Source organism: Condylura cristata, unplaced genomic scaffold (assembly GCF_000260355.1).
Source record: "Condylura cristata isolate star-nosed mole 26May11 unplaced genomic scaffold, ConCri1.0 scaffold00001, whole genome shotgun sequence".
NCBI classification, from domain to species: domain Eukaryota; kingdom Metazoa; phylum Chordata; class Mammalia; order Eulipotyphla; family Talpidae; genus Condylura; species Condylura cristata.
In genome coordinates, this window is record NW_004567102.1 from 18,851,021 (window position 1) to 18,872,938 (window position 21,918).

Here is a 21,918-nt window from a genome sequence, read left to right on the forward strand (position 1 = left end):
ATATAATACTTGAGACTTTTCTAGGTAAAAATATTCTGGATAAAAATAAAGCATTAGGTTGCCTTCCCTTGTGGTACAGTAGGTTAGTGCAGTAGGTTAAAGCACAGCACTACAAAGCTAAAGCCACTTTTGCATGAGATCGATTCTGGCCAGGAAGGTGACACACATGGCACAGCAGAACTTTCCTGACCTGCCCGTTGCTCCCCTCAGCAGTGTATATCAATCAATCTGCCTGTTTTGTTCCCCCCTCACCTCTGGAGAAGCCTCACAGTGTCCCTGCACCTCTGGTCTGCACCTCAGTTCTGTATGCATAAATAAATAAATCTTTAAAATAAATAAAGCATTAGAGTCCTCATGTCACTATTAGATGCACATAGACTTTTTTACTTCTTTGATTTATAATTTTATAATTATAAAGAGTGTGAACAAATTAGTTTCCCCTATTCACATAACCAAACACTATTTTGTAATTTTTTCATAGTGAAAAATTAAGAATTATATGATCAAAGCTAGTAGAGCTAGTGGGTACAACTACAGTTTTTAAAGAGACAGATTCCATTAGCAATTGGATAATGAGAGAAATGGTGACTGCCTTCTACTTTTCTTCCCATAACCATTCCCTTGCCGCCACTCATTATTTCCTCAACCTCTCAGATGGTGATCATAGTATTTGCAATATACAAGAGTATACATATAATAAAAAATATATTGCAAATAATCAAAAGTTGGGGTAGGTAAAACAAATGGACACTGATTTTAATTAATTAACTAATTTCAACACAAATATTATACCCTTCACAAATATGAAAAATGAACTGCAAACCTAAAAAAATTGGAGAACTAAAATATAATTGAAAGATAACAGAAAGGAAAACCTACAGGATCTTTGTCGGAGACTTTATCCCCGATCACGGATTATTGGGGGGCAGAACAGGCAGGGTCTCAATGGGAATGGCGTCAGCGAGCTGAGATTCCTAGAAAAGGGGGGAAAAGGGAAAAAAGGGGAGCAGGCGTGAGGAAGACACGGGAATGGGAGTTGGATGCAAGTCTTCCTGCTCTGCCTTTAGCAGAGGTTATTTTATATACTTCAGGCAGGCAGAGGGATGACATTAGCATATGAAATGGGCTGAGATCACAATCACCTTTTTGCTAAGAAGAGTCTGGGGTCTTTTTGACCTTTAGTTGATTATAACATTTTTAAAATCAATCTATCAAGGTTAAAACAGGTACATAGGCCCTCCCTGGTGGCGCAGCAGGTTAAAGCACTGCACTGAGAAGCTAAAGCCACTTCCGCATGAGTTCAATTCCCACCTGCCCCGGAGGTGACCACATGGCGAGGCAGACCTCTCCTGACCCGCCCGCTGCTCCCCTTAGCAGTGTACTTTGTGGATCTGCTTGTTCTGTTCCCTACTCTGTCTCTGGTGAAGCCTCTCGCCGCCCCTGAGCCTTTGGCCTGTACCCCAGTTCTGTATGTACAAATAAATAAATCTTTAAAAAAAAACAAAACAAAACAAAACAAAAAAACAGGTACATAGATTCACAAAGTTTAAGACTAATATTACTATATTTACCACCATGAAGATTAACCAAAATAAAGTCCCTTAAACATTATCTATTACTTAAAGGCTTTTATTTTCATAGAGACATCCTAGGGGGTAAAGTAAAGTGAGGGCAGGAAGAGGAAATTTTTTGTAAATCAAATTAAGGTATGGTTCTTTGAAAAACTTTTTAGAAAGTTTAAGTGAGTTTTCTTGAAGTCTAGTTGATAGAAAAACCTGATTAGCTCTGCATTGGAGACCTGGGTGAATTTCCATAGCCAAAGACTAGATAGTAGAAAGCTTGAGTGGTTATTTAGAAACTGAATAGAAGGCTATGAGAGATATAGTGATATGATTTGGGTTTTCCTCCATCTGGCAGTGAGAGACTTTGCAGTAACAGCCATTTGTTTTTATTAATCAGCCAGTTGTTTAATGACTTTTGACTTCAAGAGGAATTTCTCACCCTGGTGCAGTACTTGCTTGTCAGGGCCAGGTAGCGCCTTCTGAGGCTGAGGCAATCCAATTGTAAGCTGAAGGTTGCTCAGAATATTTTGATATTATGAATATACAAAAAAGGGAGGTCATAACATAAGTTAGCAGTGGAAAGTGATTTTTCAGAGCTTTACCGGATCTACCCGGAATCTGTCGGACAATAGGCGTTGCATAGCTTGTGTCAGATCTTAAGTACATTGATGTTTTTTTAGTACAGTACTAAAGGCATAATACTTTAAATAAGTAATTGATGTACTGACTTCATTAAAATTTAAAACTGTTCTAGTCATATACCAGAGATATTTTGTGGTGGTGGAGTGGGGAATGGGATAAAAAATGGGGGCAGGGAAGGGGGAGAAAAGTGCACGGGACTATGGTGATGGCACATGGGTGACTCAGTGATGGGAAACCCACAGGGTTTACAATGGAGATGAAAAAAAGTGATGTAAAAATAAACTACTATAAAAAACAAAACAAAAATTTAAAACTGTTCTATAAAAATGAGAATGAAAACACATCATAGATTATGTCATATGTGCAAAAGCCACGTATAACAAAGGACTATTGAATATATTGTAAGTACTCATAAAATGTAAAAATAAGAGAAAATACCCATTTAAAAATGGATAAAAGACCTTAACAGATACCACACAAGTGCTGATATAGAGGTGGTAAATAAGCATATGAAAAGATGTCCCATATCACGTTATCAGATAAATCCAAAGGAAAACAATGTTATAACACTAGATGTCTTGTATAATGCTCATATTTTGGAGCACAAGTAATACCAAGTGCTGACTAGAAAAGGGAGCAACAGCAACAGGAGCTCTTAGTCATTGATGGAAGAACTAGTATAGTGACTTTGGAAAACAGTTTGAAAGCTGCTTACAAGACTAAACCTATCATGTGATCCAGTAGTCACACTACTTGATATTTATCAAAGGGAATTGTACGGAAGGCCACTCAAATGTTTATATATGATTGTTTGGTTATAGCAGCCTTATTCATAATTGGAAGTAACCTAACAGGTCAATGGATAAGTAAACTATAGAACATCCAGACAATGAAATTGTATTAATTCCATGAATTATCAAGCAATGAAAAGAGGTGGAGAAAACTTCAGTTCATATTACGCAGTAAAAGAAACAATAAAGATGAATGGTATACGCTGTATGATCCCAATAATAAGACATTGTAGAGGAGGCAAAACTTTGTAGATTGTAAGAAGGTCAGTGCTTGCCAGTGGTTGGAAGAGTTGAATAGTGTATGGAATGTTTTTAAGATAGTATAAGATAGAAGAATGGCAGCTACGTGTCATCACCATACATTTCATAGAATGTATATTACTGAAAGCAAACCAATAAGTCAACTATGGATTTTGAATCATTATGATGTGTCAGTGCTAAGTAGTTGTACCAACTACTTGACTCTGGGGGATGTTGGCAGTGTTGAAGTCTGTGCAAGTGCAAGGCAGGGTATATGGAGATTCTTGTACCTTAATTTTGCTGTAATCTTAACATACTCCAAAAAAATACATAAAGTCTAATAATAATAAAAAAAATTGGCAGAGGCACAAATAGCCCATTACTAGAAATTATGTTGATTAGTCTTTTGGAGCTGAAATGTTACAAAGAGATCTTTAGCTTGATATTTCTCCAATGGTCTATTATAAAGAAAAGTGATCATTTTTAAGGTCATATATCATTGATGTAATAGTAAGTGAAACTACCATAGAAGTTAAAAGCTTCACTGCAAACATTAAATTTAACTATAAAGTTAACTTCTTAGTCAGCTGAAAGTCATGAATGGGTTATAAAAATAAACTAACTATACTTTTGAGAGAAATAGTATAGTGTACAACAGACACAATACCTACATAGGAAAAAAAAAAAACTCAATGAGATATCATTCTTACGATATTTGCATGGAGACACTGGGGAAAATGTAAGTAGTAAAGATGGAAGCACCATGTCCCTGCTGCTTCCTGCAAATTCTGTCTCTCTTGATTCATTCCAACAACTATCCAGAAGGATATCTGGAGGTTCCTCATCAATTATGAGACAGCTTCAGTTGCCCAGAATCTTCTATTAGCCACAAGAGACTATTTCATAGTCTCTACAAACCAGAAAGGGGGGAATGTGTAATGAGGGAAGGGTATTTCATTCTCTGATAGGTGTAGTCTTGGTGATACCTTCTGTAGACTGGTTTCCAGTTTCTCCTATGGGCACTTGAGAATAAACTGGAAGAGTATGCAACCAGTGAGTGAAGTCCATGGTATGTGTCTCTTTTAAAGATATCAACAGTATATTTTTTTATTAAACTTTTTTTTAATATTTATTTATGTATGCATACAGAACTGGGGTACAAGCCAGAGGTGCAGGACGGTGAGAGGATTCACCAGAAACAGAGTGGGGAGCAGAACAGGCAGGTCAAGGAAGTACACTGCTGAGAGGAGCAGCCGGTGGGTCAGGAGAGATCTGGGGTCACCTTCAGGGCTGGGATTCAGAACTAGCACTGAAGTGGCTGCAGCCAGCCTGCAGTGCTGCATCCTAACCCGTTGTGCCACCAGGGAGAGCCAGCCCAACACTATTTTACTTTTACACAATGTGAAACAAATCCTGTCATTGAAGGAGCTCTTCATCTCATGAGAGATTCTGTCTGCTTCTCTATAAACAGTAATCAATCTAGAAATGTAGTTGATCTTTTTTCCATAGACCAAGGAGAACACCACTGAGTAACCATAAGATCTGAATCAGATGAATAAGAATAAATCCAGTTATCACTAAGTCAGCATCACTTCTTGATGGATATTTATAAATGCATAAAAATATTGGTGTACTGGTAAAACTAATATCTTCACTTTCTCTCAATTTATTGTCCATTTTTCATAGAATTTTCCCAACTGGAGGAATAGTGCCAATGGCAATAAGCCATTCATTTAAATTTGAGTAATTTTTCTCCTAGTTTTGATATTCTGAAACTGCAGGCTTTTGTCCCTAATATGATACTTATGTCTTGCTGAATATTTAAAAACATATTACAAAATGTCCAGCCAAACTTTAAATTTATTTGGTTACATTTAAGATCCTTCAGCCATTTATTACTTACCTATGATTTATATGTTTATTTTTATTCTAAATATGATAAAACACAACCTTTAGATTTATGAATGATATGCTATACTTCAGCAAATGCCCAAAAATCTTAAAAATCTCACAATGGTTGTAAGACTTAGCTGTACCATTAAAGTGACCCTTTTGTGTCTTTATAACTTTTTGCATCATTATTCATTTTGTACATTTTTTCATCTCAGTTGTAATCCCCATGGACTTTCCATCACCATTTCACCTGTATGCCATCATCATATTTCCATGTATTCTTCCCTTCTCACTCCAGTTTTGATCCTATCTCCCTCTCCACCCTATAAAATGACTCTAGCTTATAGCCGTTCATAGTTTTTCATTTTTTCTTTATTCCAGTAGCTATGTTTTTCCTGGTCTTTATGCTCCTGCTATGAATGAAACTATCTGGTTTTTTATTTTTTCTTTCTTTCTGTCTTATTTCACTAAGCATAATCCCTTCCAGTTCCATCCATACTGCTGCAAAAGGCATGAGTTTAACATTCTTGATTGCTGAGTAATATTCCATTGTGTATATGTACCACATCTTTTAAATCCAGTCATCTATTTTTGGGCATTTGGGTTGAATCCAGGTCTTCCCTATTGTAAATCGAACAGCAATAAACATGGGGGTGCAGGTGTCTTTAGAATAAATGATTTTGTGTCTTTTGGGTAGATACCAAAGAGTGGGGTTGTTGGGTCATATGGAAGCTCCATTTTTAGAAGTTTGAGAAACCTCCAAACAGTTTTCTATAGTGGTTGTATCAATTTCATTCCCACCATCAGTGTAGGAAAGTTCCTTTTTCTTCACATCCTAACCAACATTTGTTGTTGCTAACTTTTAATATGTACCATTCTCACTGGTATGAGATGACATCTCATTGTGGCTTTTATTTACATTTCCATTATTACAAGTAATTTTGAACATTTTTGTATATACCTGTTGGCCATCTGCATTTCATTTTTGGAGAAGTGTCTCTTTAGCTCTTCTGTCCTTTTTGATGGGCGGTTCACTTTATTTTTGCTGAGTTTCATCAGCTCTTTATCTATCTTTGTGATCAGTCCTTGTCATAAGTAACGTGTACAAAATTTTCTCCCAATCGGTGGGGTGTCTCTTTGTTTTGTGTAATGTCTTTTTTGCTGTAAAGAAGCTCTTTAACTTGATGTAACTGTTTATCCTTTCCTTTACTATCCTTGCTTTGGGTGATGTATCTTTAAAGATGTTACTGAGGTGCATGTCATGTAGCATTTCTCCCAACTTTTCTTCTAGATATTTTATGGTTTTGGGTCTTATGTCTATTTCTTTAATCCATTTCAAGTTGGTTTTGGTGCATGGTGCAAGGTAGTAATCTAGCTTCATTTTCTTGCATGCAGCAACCCAGTTTAACTAGCAGCATTTGTTGAACAAACTTTCTTTGTTCCATTGCATATTCTTTTCTTCTCCTTTGTCAAAGATTAGCTGCCCATATGCCTGCGGATTTATATCTGGGTTTTCTATTCAAATCCACTGGTCTTTGTGTCTGTTCTTGTTCCAGTACCATGCAGTGTCAATTATTATGGCTTTGTAATATAGCTTGAAGTCTGGGAGTGTGATGTCTCTGGTCTCTTTCATTTTAGTCAGGAGAGTTTTGGCTGAAGGTATATTCAGTGTATTCTACTGATGGATTAACGATGCCTGCATGTTTTCTCCTGTCACTGCAAGACACAGAAGGCAGTACACCTCAGTTCACAGTTTACATTTGATTTCAGTGTCTCTAGTGAGCTACTCTGAATTCTTTTTTTTTTTAAAGATTTATTTATTTATTCATATAGAACTGGGGTACAGGCCAGAGATGCAGAGGGTGAGAGGTTTCACCAGAGACAGAGTGGGGAGCAGAACAGGCAGATCAACGAAGTACACTGCTGAGGGGAGCAGTGGGCGGGTCAGGAGAGGTCTGCCATACCATGTGGTCACCTCCTGGGCAGGCAGGGCTCGAACTCATGCGGAAGTGGCTTAAGCTTCTTAGTGCTGTACTTTAACCCACTAGGCCACCAGGGAGGGCCTACTCTGAATTCTTACTAATACTTGTGTGGGATACTAAAAGACTTACCATTTGCACCATGCTACTTCTGTCTTATTCATCTACACTGATCAGAATTCATATGTAATATATCACTAAGCCTAACCAAGGTTTTTTTGTTTATTTGTTTGTTTGTTTTTTAAGTTCTAATTGTTAGATAGGGCAGATAGGACCCTGACCTAGCAATTATAAAAGGTCAACTGTAAATATCTAGACTTCCACTTTTTCACTCCTAAGCTAATAATAGTGAGAGCTTGATCTATTTTCAAGAAAGGAATGGAGGTTAGAGTAAAAGGGACTTTGTCTAAGAAGTAAACATGAATACACTCTAAGGCAGCACCAACAAATTCCTAGGAATCATTGACCAACCTATGCCTCCTCTGGTGGACCTTAAAATAACACTTAAAATGCCATTAGCCTTCAAAATGTCACTTCAGTGGTTGTAATTTATATGACTATTTTCCATTGAAAAACATATGTTCCAATCAAAAGCTAAAACTCTTAACCTTAGTAATGGAGAGAATAGATAGTGTAATCACTTTCACTGTCATAACCATAGAAGTAACTCTAAACACTTAGTAGTTATATTAGTCCTGAGCTAAAGATTCCATATCTCACTAACTCTTCCTAAAATTCTGTTGTTTGTGCTATTATCTATATTTTACAGATGAGGAAACTTAAGCTTATGGAGGTTAGGTCACTTACCAAAGATCACACATCACTTTAGCAAAGTGAGATTGTGTCCATGCCAGGTAACCTGGTTATGATTTCAAGTAAATCCTATGCCTTTTCCAGAGAGAATCAAAGTAAATAGAGCTAGCAATAATGTTATCCTGTCAATTTTATTCATTTACAGAAAACACACACACATGTTACGCCTAGAGGGGTGTGTGTGTGTGTGTGTGTGTGTGTGTGTGTGTGTGTATGTGTGTAAAGAGGCTGAGGCATGGGGGAAGAGAGTGAAAACAGATAGCTCCTCCTTACTCAGAACCCTTTACCCTGTGCTGGGCTAACTCAAATCCCTTTCACTCAACAAGGAAGGTTCTGATGTAAGACAGTTGCATAACTGCCCTTCCACATCCACTTGTTGTGAGACCAGCACAACTACGACAGGAAAAAAAAAAAAAAAAGGAAAGATGACTGGATCACATCTTTTACCTCAGATTAAGACTTACAACCCTTTGTTAATTTAAAAAAAAATGTATTTACTAAACACAAAACTCCCAGAGAGTTCCTGGGACAGATTCGTGAGAAAAAAATGCAACATTTCCTCCTGCCATAGAGTTTTGTTCCAATAGAGATCATAGATGACAAGTAACAGATTCAGCACAATGATTTGTATTATGTGAGGAATGCTTAGACTAAAATAAAAAGAAATCTATAATAATAGTAATAAATTACAATAGTAATAAATGAGGCTTCATTTTAAAGAGTAATTTTTAGAATAACATCAACTGCATGGCTCATCCAGAACACATTAGCCATAAGCTTATAAAGTGATCATATGGGTGGAAACATGAAACATGTTTGTTTCTGTACTGTGCTTAAATTTTCAAATTAAAACAGCATTTGTGGTCTTGTTAATTATAGAATTTAAGACAAAGACATGTTATATTACTCTTTATAAGTTAAAAAAGTTTGCTAGTTTAAACATGTGTGCTGTATTTTTTTTTCCCCACCTGAAAGTATGATTTCCCTCATCAATAAAAAGTTTGCAAACCTCCCTGATGGTACAAGGGGTTAAGTCTCAGCCCTAGGAATTTGTCTGCAACTACTGCAGCACAAGTTCAATCCCCAACGAGGGAGGTGACCCACATGGCACAGCAGACCTCTCCTGTCTTGCCCTCTGTTCCCCTCAGCAGTGTATTTCAGTCAATCTGCCGATTCTTCTCCCCACTCTGTCTCTAGAAAATAATCTCACCCCCCCACACCTCTGGCCTGCACCCCAGTTCTTGTATGTATATATAAGTAAATCTTTAAAAAAAAAATTCAAGACAAAATAATAACAATAATTATTCAAAGAATCCCATATTATTAATTAAAACATTTGGCCTGCAAATGATGGCTATGTTTTCATAGCACATTTTACATGTTTCATACAAAACCAGTATTTTTTTTTAATACAGTGTTCATATTTTTGGCAGAGTTTTATGTTACTAGAGAGCACTTGCATGAAATATTTTTTGGCAATTTTGTGTCTGGTTATATGTGTGACTACTTTCTGATGTGGTACAATATTAAATCATCCATGTAGCACTTGGCGCTTCCCTTGTATTGTGTTCTTTTTCTCTCTAGACTGTGTCAGTGTCGGTGTCTGTCCTCACCCTGAGCTGTATCGCCTTGGATCGGTGGTATGCAATCTGTCACCCTTTGATGTTTAAGAGCACGGCCAAAAGAGCAAGGAACAGCATCATCATCATCTGGATTGTCTCCTGCATTATAATGATCCCGCAGGCCATCGTCATGGAGTGTAGCACTATGCTCCCTGGCTTAGCCAATAAAACCACTCTCTTTACAGTGTGTGATGAGCGCTGGGGTGGTAAGTACATTATGGCCCACACACTGGCATTTACATTACAGCTGCAAAATGAGCATTTGGTTTGTATAGCCATTGTAAATCCAACCTTGTATATTTTATTGGCGTTTGTTAACGTATTTTTGCAAAAGCATGAAAACCAAATTAAAATCCAAAACAATTTTATGAAACAACTCCACCCTTCTGTAAGCAGGATAACAGCACCCTTTTCCTGCCCTTCACAATACTCTGCACTATTGTCTAACTTTCAAACAGGAAATGAAAGGGAGAATGTATTACACAACTCAGATTTGGTTATGATAATTTTTCTTAAAACTTCTAAAATATAAAGGACTCATTTTCACAAATTCAAATACATATTTTGGAATGACTGAGACTTTGTAAGATGGTATAGCATATATTGTCTCAAAGATCAAGTGCCCTAATAAGCTTCAAATACAACCGTGTATTCCATTTTAAAAACCCATCCTGGTCCTCCCTGGTAGTGCACAGGTTAAAGCACAGAACTATGAAGCAACCTGCAGCCACTGCACCCAGGCCCACATGGTATGGCAGACTTCCTGACCTGCCTACTGTTCCCCTCAGCTAAGTACTTCAGTCAATCTGTCTGTTCTGTTCCCAACTCTGTCTCTGGTGAAACCTTCCCCCGATTACCACCATGTCTCCAGCCTAGGCCCCAGCTCTTGTATTAATAAATCAATCTTTAAAAAACGAGTTAGACATACAGAACTGGGGTACAGGCCAGAGGTGCAGGGTGCAGGGGTGGTGAAAGGATTCACCAGAGACAGAGTGGGGAGTAGAACCGGTAGACTGAGGAAATACACTGCTGAGGGGAGCAGTGGGTGAGACAGGAGAGGTCTGCGATGCCATGTGGATCACCTCCGGGGCTGAGGATGGAACTCTCATTGAAGCAGCTGTGGCTAGTTTGCAGTACTGTGTCCTAACCAGGAGGGCCAATAAATAAATCTTTAGAAAATAAATAAATAAAACCCTGTCCTGCCTGGGAATATGAGTTGATGTGTGGAGCCATACTGTTCTCTGTGGTAAATAATATAAATTTGCTTATTTCTGGATCCATAACATGAAATTAATAAATTCTATCATTGACATAATTATTAGCTGATTAAGAAATATATTACTTACGAAACTCTTTGGCTTCCCTTCTGATAAGTTTGGTGTTGAATTTACATAAGCACGGGCCCTCTCTGGTGGCGCAGCGTGTTCGGAAGCAGCACTGCAAGCTAGCCGCATCCACGTCAGTGAGAGTTCCATCTCCCGCCCTTGAGGTGATCCACATGGCTTGGCAGACCTCTCCTGACCCACCTCTGCTCCCCTCAGCAGTGTACTTCATGGATCTGCCTGTTCTGCTTCCCGCTCTGTCTCTAGTGTAGCCTCTCACCGACCCTGCACCTCTGGCTTGTACTCCAGTTCTGTACGAATAAACAAATAAATCTTAAAAAAAAAAAAAAAAAAAAAACGGCCCTCCCTGGTGGTGAAGCGGGTTAAAGCACAGTACTAAGAAGCTAAAGCTACTTCAGCATGAGTTCGATCCCCGCCTGCCCTGCCCTGGAGGTGACCACATGGCGCGGCAGACCTCTCCTGACCAGTGCGCTGCTCCCCTCAGCAGTGTACTTCATCCATCTACCTGTTCTGCTCCCCACTCTGTGTCTGGCGAAACCTCTCGCCGTCTCTGAACCTCTGGCCTATACCCCAGTTTTGTATGCACAAATAAACAAATCTTTAAAAAAATTTACACAGGCAGAAATTTGGAGCCTTATGCTCCTTTGCTTCAGAACACTCAGCAAGCCTTTGTGATTTGTCTGTGACAATGGAAACACTTCTATCAATGTCTATTTGTGGCACAAATCTGGAAACAGAAAGGCAGGAAATAAAAGATATTCACTAGTTACAAAATTACCAAGTGAAACTTGAGGAAAACAATCTGTCTTCTGGATAAGTATATAAAATCACTCACAATTAGGAAAAAAACTTTAACAAAGCATTTGTTTATTAGCCAGTATACATTTATGCTTATTTTAAAGATGTGTCAAGGAAAAGAACACCTGAAGATTACTTGTGGATTTGATACTTTCAGTATATGAATCTTTGAAGTAACCTTAATTTCTGCCTTGGTACATGTTTTAGAAAAGAGAAAAGGGCAGTAAGAAAAATTAAGAGTATGTTTTCACAGTGTAATATAAAATTTCAAAGGCACTGGGATTATTTCTTTAACGATCCAAAGATCTATATAAATTAAAATTTTCACAATTTCCTTAATTCATATACCAAATATTAAATATATTTCTAAAATTGATATTTACCTCCTTTTCTTACTTTGCAATTATTTTTGCTGTATTTGACCAGATCATCTTCAGTTTTTCCCAGTCTCCCCATTAAAAGTTCAGACAAAAATAAGATGACTGGAAATCCCAAATGGTAGAAAAGTTTCTTAAGCATCTTAAGTCCCATTTATTCTTAAGTATTTTAAGTCCCATTTATTCCTGAGGATAAGCTGAGAATTGCACCAATTTGGAAAGAAATAGATCCTGCCTAAAGGAATATACTCTATTTTGTGAAGATGAAAGGCAAATAAATGTTTATAGCATGTTTCCTATCTTAATTTACATGTGTACAAAATACTAGAAACACAAATGAAAAGCAAACTCAGTCCCGGTCTCTTGAGTAAAAGTTTACAGAGGAGCTGCTACCATTTCAACAAAGCATTAGAAATGAACAGGAATTTTCCAGACAGGGAAGAGGAAATTTGGCATCCCTAGCTGCAAGAAAACCCACACAGTGGGCACCATTCCTGAAGAAAAAAGGAAGAGTGTTCAAACTTACAGTTTTTGGAATGAAGGAGTATGCAGCCTGATACCCGTGTTTGGAAAGAAGGTGGGTGAGAAGCAGGTCATCACATGTCTCTTATGAAATTCCTATGCAGTGAATTTATTTGGCAAGCAGCGTAAGGATCTCATATTCAGAATACTTTAGTTAATACATGATGAAATTGAGCCATAAATTAACATATTTACTGAAGATTATGAAGCAAGTAAGTACATTAAAATTTAAGCTACCAATTCAAAAGTTGGGGTCCTTTACGACTATAGGGATGACAATTAGATAACATGTTCACCTATTATTCAATAGATTTCAGTAGTGTTTTTCTAAAGTATTCTGGTAATTAGTTTCTTTTATGCAGCCCTGCATAATCAAGTAGCAGTGACCCCCATTACCAAAATGTTTCAGAACTACACATCTTATGAGTTATTATAATTAACTAAATAGCCATATCATTTTTCTAATTACCTTTGAACAATAAATATAAATATATAAAACTCATTTGAGTCTAGTTATTATCCAGCGGTATCATGGAAATTTTCTTTCGTAAATGCAATTATTTTGGAATAACTAAAAATCTATACTCAACCTTCAAAAGTCCCTTAAGAAACTATTTGAAAGCATGTTTATATTAGCCCATCATTAGTTAATAACAAAGGCTAAAAGTAAATAATGTTGGATTGAGTTGATTATCTACAAAATTGAACAATAAAATTTATTGAGATAGCTTTCAAATATTGTATTAAATTACAGATCAGTTTAATATTTTCACAACTATAAAAGAATTCAGAGTGGACTTTTTATTCACTAGACATTTAATTTGGCATAGTGATTTTTACATAGCATAAGCTTTGTTAAGCAGGCATTTTATAAGTGCATATTCAACTTACAACACTGAAACTTGAAGGTTTCAATGTGTGATGGTCAAAACCTGAAGAGTTTATTTATTTATTTTTCATAGAAGAACTGGGATAAAGGCTAGAGGTGCACTCAGTGAGAGAATTCACCAGAGACAGTGTGAGGAACAGAATAGGCAGATTTTGCTGGAATATACTGCCGAGGGGGAACAGCAGGTGAGACAGTAGAGGTCTGCTGTGCCCTATGTGGGTTAGTTCCCTGGCTGGGATTAAACTCAGGCCATAGTGGTGTTGGTGCTAAGACTTAAATCCTAGGCCACCAGGCAGGTCCAAAAAGTTGTATTTTAAAATGTCAGCCCTCTAAATTAATCTTTAATGGCTGAATAACTGTTAGTCTGATTTTTTAAAAATTGTTGAAAATTATCTTCTGTGGCGATAAATTGAGAAACTGTTTCTTACCTTTATTGTAATTTAAATTAATAATGTAATTATAAAATAATTATAAAAGTAAGCAATAATATCATAATTACCCTGTAACCAATAAGATGGTGGGAATGTGGCTAATAATGTTGTCACTTTATCCATATCCATCAAGGCCTTTTGAGAAAATCTTGCAACTACCATCTTATTTATACTTATACTAAGTAACTCTGTCTTACTAAAAATATTATCACAATTATACAATAATTAATGGATAAATCATTTCATTTCAATACATTTCATTCATCTTTCCTAAGTAATGCCTAGACACACACACACACACGCGCGCGCGTCATAACTCTAGCAGATATACTTGACACAAATAAAATGTAAACAATTATACTAATGATCTTTAAATTATGATTTATATATTTTATTTGTTTGTTTCAGTCATATCAGTTCACACTTCTAAAATTTTTAAATTACTCCAGAAATATATCCATACTTTCTTAAATGCTTGATTTGTTAAGTGTATAATTTCTCAGACAGTTCCTAATGGAAAGTTATCTTTTTGTACTCCCAGGTATCATTGTCTCACTTATGCAATGTTTAATGAGCATGTAATCTGTATCAAACATTATTCTGGATACTGCAAGTTTATAATCTCCTCTTGGGTCTCTTGACAACTTGTTCTCGAATTCATAACCTCGTCTAGTTTGTTCTTGACACATTGTTCTTTTATGGTCTGAAAAATACTACTGTTGCTACTGTTCTAATATGAGATTTTGAGAGTACACAAATATGTGTATATGCATTAGTGGAAACATTTATTTAAAATGTTTGTTAGTGGGAGCTCCCCTGGTAGCGCAGGGGGTCAAGTCTCAGCACTATAAAGCTATCTGCAGCCACAGCAGCATACGTTTGATCCTGGCCAGGGAGCTGACCTACAGGGCACAGCAGACCTCTCCTGTCTCACCCGCTAACAGTGTATCTCAGTCGATCTCATCTGCCTGTTCTGTTCCCCCAGGACCTCTGGCCTGCACCCCTAATCTTTTATGCATAAATAAATAAAATAATTTAAAAAAATAAAATGCTTGTTAGGGAGAAGATAATAAAACATATTAAAGATTCTGGTACATGCTAATACATACATAAGCTTTCAAAGGACAGCAGCAACAAATAGAATATTTGATAAATTACATTTAAATTACATGCCAATTGAATTCTTGATAGGTGTAACATGAAGGAGAAAATATTCATATTTTTTTCAATAATTGGATTACCATAATATAACTCAGCTCACTTGAGGAAAAAAATTAAGTTTTGTCTATCTAATAGAAAATAACATTTGTTCATCAAAGATTAAAATCCACCTTTGTTCTACATTTGTTGATTTGATAAATATGCAATAATTTATTCAGGTTGGTTTTGTCCATTCATTAGCTAACAAACATTTTGGTGTTCTTCAATCTTTAAAATGTTCTTTTGTGATTTAGGTAATACTTAAATAGAACACATTCCAAGTAGCAATATTCTAGGTTATATCGAAATGTCTTTAATATTAAAAATTTCCATGACTTTTCTAGGTTTGCTTTTCATAAGCACAAAATGTATATATGTACATATGTATGTGTGTATTCATACATACATATAAATATGTATATATATATACATATATGATTACCAATTATGTATAATTATCAACTATAATCCCTTTTTTATAAAGGGGTGATTTTGCTTGATCAGCTTTTCTTAGTTTGGATGCTGGTTATCACAAATTTGTATTCACCCGCCAATTACAGAGTTTTCTAACTGATCACACAGATTTCTTTCCTGTATATTTAAAACTCCAAACATATCCCAGTGAAGCTATCATAGCTGCAATTAAAAAATCAAAAAGTTACTTATCGAAGTTATTTCTCAAATCTATTCATTCATTTTAGTCTGATGCAGACACCAGTGCTTCCCAGATATGTAAGATTCAAAGGTATATTTTTATGTGGGAAGCTCATGTGACACCTTCTTCAAAACAAATAAAAGTTCAAAGTCACTCAGGTGCCTTGGAAGTGCTGAGGTCACCTTAGAGTTCCTTTGAAATTGGCCCACCAAATGCTGCTCTGTCTGTAGAACTTCAAAGGGAAAGGCTGTTTGTTATTCCTCCAGTCAGACTGCTTGGATTCTGCTGCTTTTTATGTAACTGGCCTGTTTTACAGGATAAACTTGAAAGGAAGTTAGAAACTGATGAGGTAGGTATGTACCATCTGAGCCACAGAGAAGCTAAAAATGACACCTCAAATTGGTCTCTCAAACCTCCTAGCACCATATGCACCCCACTGTCCCTGCTGAAGATTATAGAGAAGAAAAACATCTAGCTAAGAAATAAGTACAAAAAGAAAGAATGATGTAAAATATCTATAAAAAAGGTAAATACCTACAAATACATACATATATATATATGAGGAGACAAATTCAACCAATTCTAAGAGAACAGAATATGAAATCATTAATGTGGAGGACATTCAACTCATAAATATTGGTTGAAGTATATTTAGTTAGAATTGCATGAATCATCGCTTAATCAATGTCTTCAATGTTATCATCATCGTCATCATCATCATTGGTTAATCCTGACTATAAGTTGCCTTCACCACAAATTTGATCACATAACTGAGTCTTCATGGCGTCTATATGTCCTTTCCATAGTAATGAAAATAATGAAACACATGGAGATAATAGCATTATCCTTCAGTAATAGCATGGAATCAACCCTTTTACCATAATCAAATTCAATATAACGTATCTAATTTTTATCTTTCTTTACTTATGCATGCAGGAGCTGGGGTGTAGGCCAGAGGTGCAGGGAGGAGTGGATAAGAGGAATGACCAGGCACAGAATAGGAAGTACAACAAGCAAATCTACTGAGATACACTGCTGAGGAGAAATGTGGGCCAGACAAGAGAGGTCTGTTGTGCCATGTGACTCAGTTCCCTGGCCGGGATCAAACTTGTGCTGCAGAGGCTGCTGATAACTTCACCCCTATGCCACCAGGGAGGGAGGCCTGGTATCTAATTTTTAGATGTGAAGAAAGTTTTACATTTTATTAGCATTCAGTTAGAAGTGTATCATATTATTGTGTTTAAAATCGATGGAATTCATGAATAATTTTGTTATATACTTATTGTCACACATTTAAAGTAAAAACAGCTGCATTGCTGTGATAGATTCAAATACTATTATAAGGAAAATATTCTTTAAAGAATTTTTAAGTCAGGAAAAGTAAAATAATTAATCTAAAACAAGTTACCAAGTAGTAACTGACTCTTTAATAAGCATCTATTTTGTGATATTTATCATCTATATACACAAAGTATAATCATAATTAAGAAATTCCTACATTCCTTGACATATCTCTGCCTACTGAGAGATATAAAAAAGGAAAATATTCATATTGCTTGAAAATTAACTTTTGAAAACCTTGAAGCTCATTTTTACTAAAAGTGAAAGCATATATACATATATACACACAACATAAAGAAAATTTGCATATAATCTAGAAATTTCATATAAAAGTCATTATCAAATATTTGAACTTATTTTGCCAAAAGCCTCTTACATTTGCATTCGGAGCAATAACACAGTAACTTCCCCTTATCATAGGAAACTTTCTAATGAGGAAGAATCACTGAATTTGTTTTGTTTTCATTTTAAGAAAAGTGTTGGTAATTAGGTTCTGATTGATTCATGTCCCTTCTTGTAAATGAAAGTATAAAACAATCTAAATAAAATTAACTAGCCAGGTGTAATCAAGACACTAAAGGGCTTTTTGATACATAAACATGACTTTGGATAGACTTTGGTAGTACAAATTAAGAAACAACTTGGTATTCTTCCCTTAGTACGTTAAATGAAATTAAGATTTCACAGTGTGCATTTGTATGTATGAGTGAGTGTATGTATGAGTGAGTGAATGTAAGTAGCTAAATATCATAAAGTACTTTCCTTTATATATATCCATATCATTGAGATCATATGGAAGACAAATTTGCACAATGAAGGACATTGACAGATGTATCTTCAAGACAAATCTATGAATTATTAAGATTGTATTATTTTGACTTTCACTCCAGGTGAAATTTACCCGAAGATGTATCACATCTGTTTCTTTCTGGTCACATACATGGCACCCCTGTGTCTTATGGTGTTGGCCTATCTGCAAATATTTCGCAAACTCTGGTGCCGGCAGGTATGTAATTTCATATAATATCCTTGTGTTTTCTGTAGAACATGCTTAAAAACAAAATTTAAGAGTGGATTGAACTAACATAATATATTTAGCAAAAAATTCTCACAACTATTTCCTAGTTTTTACTAAAATAATTCTTCTACGATAATGATGAATAAGTGGTAATTTAATATCATTTAATGGAAAGTATTTTATGAGCTGCCTAACTCACTGTTAAATCTCTGTAATAAATTAACTTACATTTTGTCTGGCACTAATATCACAAATTTTACTTTCTATGAAAAATAACAAAAATTCCTTGAATGTTTTCTTTAAGTCTAGAAAATTGTATTTTTGATGATGTTCATGTAATAAGCTTTTAACATATGTTAAATCTCCAATTTCAAAGATTTTATTATCTCAAAGATTTTATTGTTTTAAATAGTGGAAGAATCAGGAAGAATTGATTTGGGGAACCATTTATAATGCTGATTTGGGAGTATTGAAATTTGTTAGACAATTTTACTGTTTAAGTGATTGTTTATATTCATTAACTCATTTATTCATTAATCAAATATTTGTCATATAACTCCTGCATGTATGTAGGGCAAATGCAGAGAGCTCCATTTTAATCCATTGATGAATTAGTCTAAAGGAAGGACAGGAGTCATATACAACTGTTAGAATTGGCTTAATAAATACAAGTGCAATAATATATCAAAGGAAAGCTAGTGGAAGGATATGTAATTCAGAGCAGGTAACATTTAAGAAAATGAAGTAAATTGGCCCTCCCTGGAGGCCCAGCGGGTTAAAGCACAGCACTAAGAAGCTAAAGCCACTTCCGCATAAGTTCCATCCCCCCCTGCCTGGGAGGTGATCCACATGGTGCAGCAGACCTTTCCTGACCCACCTGCTGCTCCCCTCAGCAGTGTACTTCGTCGATCTGCCTGTTTTGCTCCCCACTCTGTCTCTGGTGAACCCTGCACCTCTGGCCTGTACCCCAATTCTGTGTGAATAAATAAATAAATCTTGAAAAAAGAAAAGTGAATCACCACAAACACATGTAATGTGTTACTAAGGTACAAAGGTTCTTATACTTGTAAATTGTATCTTAAAATGCTGCAGTTCTTCGAGCTTCAGCTCTCTCTAATGTATTATAGAGTTTCAAACTTACATATTATAGAACTTCATGCCCTATCCAACTGACAGTATTTACTAGGATAACCTTAATTTATCAAAAAGGTTGGTTCCCAGTCTTTAGTTGGTTTTTTGAAGATGAATCTTAATTCGGGTCTTATGAAGCCATTGTAATTCAAAGCACTTTTCAAAATCATCTTGTAAAGCTTGGATATGAGCAGCTGTTGCATTTTTTTTTAACTCTGTATTGTTTCATAATTTCAATTTTTTCTCTATTCCATTATTTTTGGTTTGTTTAAAAAGATTTGTTTGTTAATACAAACAATACCCTCTGTGATTTAGGTCAGAGGTGGGGGTGGGGGTTGGTCAAAGTACTCACCAGAGACAGAGTAGGGAGCAGACAGGCAGACACACTGAAACACACTGCTGAGGGGAGCAGCAGGCAAGACAGGAGAAGTCTGTAATGCCAAGTGGGTCAGCTTCCCTGGCCTGACCAGGGATCAAACTTGTGCTGCAGTGGCCTCACTGAGGCGACTGCAGCTAGCTTAAAGTGCTGGATCCTAACCCACTGTGTCACCAGGGAGGGCCCAATGCCACTTTTTTTTTTAAAGATTTATTTATTCGTACAGAACTGGGGTACAGGCCAGAGATGTGGGGGGTAAGAGGATTCACCAGGGACACAGTGGGGAGCAGAACAGGCAGATTGATGAAGTACACTGCTGAGGGGAGCAGCGGGCGGGTCAGGAGAGGTCTGCCCTGCCATGTGGATCTCCTCCGGGGCAGGCGGGACTCAAACTCACGCAGAAGTAGTTTAAGCTTCTTAGTGCTGTGCTTTAACCCGCTGTGCCACTAGGGAGGGCCCTCAATGCCACATTTTAAGTGTATTTGTTACTATTGTGTTCTACTTCATGGTAATGGGTATCTACCAGTAGTTTCTGCTGGGTTATGTCATTATAAAAATTACCACCCCAGAAAAAGGAACTCTCCTGCATTGCTGGTTGGAATGCAAACTAGTACAACCACTATGGAAAACTGTTGGGAGGTTCCTCAAACTGCTAAACATGGAGCTTCCCTATGACCCAGCAATCCCACTCCTAGGTATCTACCCAAAAGACACAAAAACACTGACTGAAAAAGATACTTGTACCCCCATGTTTATTGCTGCTTTATTTATAATTGGAAAAACATGGAAGCAGCCCAAATGCCCAAAAGTAGATGATTGGATTAGAAAGATGTGGTACATATATAAAATGGAATATTACTCAGCAACCAAAAAAGAGAAACACATGTCTTTTGCAGCAACTTGGATGAAGCTGGAAAAGATCATGCTTAGTGAGATAAGCCAGAAAGAGAAAGAAAAATACCGGATGGTTACACTCATAGCAGGAGTATAATGGACCAGGCGAGAAAATAACAAAAACAATGAACAACCATAGACCAGAGACATTCTGTGGGGGTGGAGTGGGGAATGGGATCAAAAACGGGGGGGGGGAAGGGAGAGAAATGCACGGGACTATGGGAAACCCGTGGGGATTACAATTGAGATGAAAAAAAAATGGGCAAAATGATGTAAAAATAAACTTTTTAATAAAAAAAAAAGAAAACAACCTAAAAAAAAAATTACCACCCCAAGGTATGTGATTTGCAACAGTAATTTGTTGTCACTCATGTTCTGTGTCACTGGTGAGAACAGGCTCTAGTGGTACTCCACTCGTCCCCTCAATCCCAATCTCAATCTGAAGGAGTAGTACATCCAGAGATAGTACATTCTGGGGCCAAGGGAAAGGGCACAAAAGCTGGAAGAGGAAAATATAATGTCTGTTAAAATAACTATTTGAACAGGTATATGTTACTTCTCCTTATTTTTCACTGGAACAGGACAGTCATGTGGTAAAGCTAGACCATGAAGAAGTAAAATAATCTTTTTTCCAAAAAGACACCGAATGTCAAAAGGTAATGAGTACCTCTTTACAAGCTGGGGTATGAATACTCAAATGATACAGGATAAGGAAGTCAAAAACTCAGACACAAAGTCTAGACTGCATGAATTTAAGTCCAGAATCCACATTTAAAAGACATGAATTTTGTCAAATATTTAAAGTTCTGTCTCTTTCAACATCTTTAAGGTAGCATCATAGAACATGTTCCTTACAGAGATATTGTGCTCATTAGGTGAATTAATTCAAGTACCAAGAGTATGAAAATTGCTATTAAATAAAATGCCTTCATAGAATAGGCTGTTATATGGCCTTTCAACTCATTTTGTTTGTAATTATAAGATAATATGATGTGTTCAGTTGGCATATGTAACTACTGTTTTCCATAGCACGTCTAAATAATTTTATAAAAAATTCATTTTTCTGTCTTCTCTAAGATAAAGATTAGCTTCTACTTTCTGCTTCTGCAATTAGTACTTGGTTAGCAATATAAGTTGCTCAATTAGTAAGTTGTAAGAAGGAAGTGAGTCAAAAAATAGGAGCAAGTATAGATAGAAGAAGATATAGAGGAATTCATTGCCCAGTTACTCAGAGGAAATTTCATGTTAAAATTGTAATTTGATACTATTTTATTTACAATCGAAAAGACTTGGAATCAACCCAAATGCCCAAAAGTAGATGACTGTATTAAAAAGATGGTGGGAATGCAAACTAGTACAACCACTATGAAAAACTGTTTGGAGGTTCCTCAAACTGCTTAA

At 36.3% G+C, this 21,918-nt stretch overlaps 1 protein-coding gene across 1 annotated transcript in view; it reads left to right on the forward strand.

The window, feature by feature from the left end:
- The window catches only part of HCRTR2 (hypocretin (orexin) receptor 2), a 112,984-nt gene that overhangs the window by 76,220 nt on the left and 14,846 nt on the right, over positions 1 to 21,918 (forward strand). The window contains exons 6-7 of the mRNA XM_004673583.1: positions 9,505 to 9,748; positions 17,989 to 18,104. Coding sequence (XP_004673640.1) covers positions 9,505 to 9,748; positions 17,989 to 18,104 — 360 coding nt within the window. The remainder of the gene's footprint in view (positions 1 to 9,504; positions 9,749 to 17,988; positions 18,105 to 21,918) is intronic.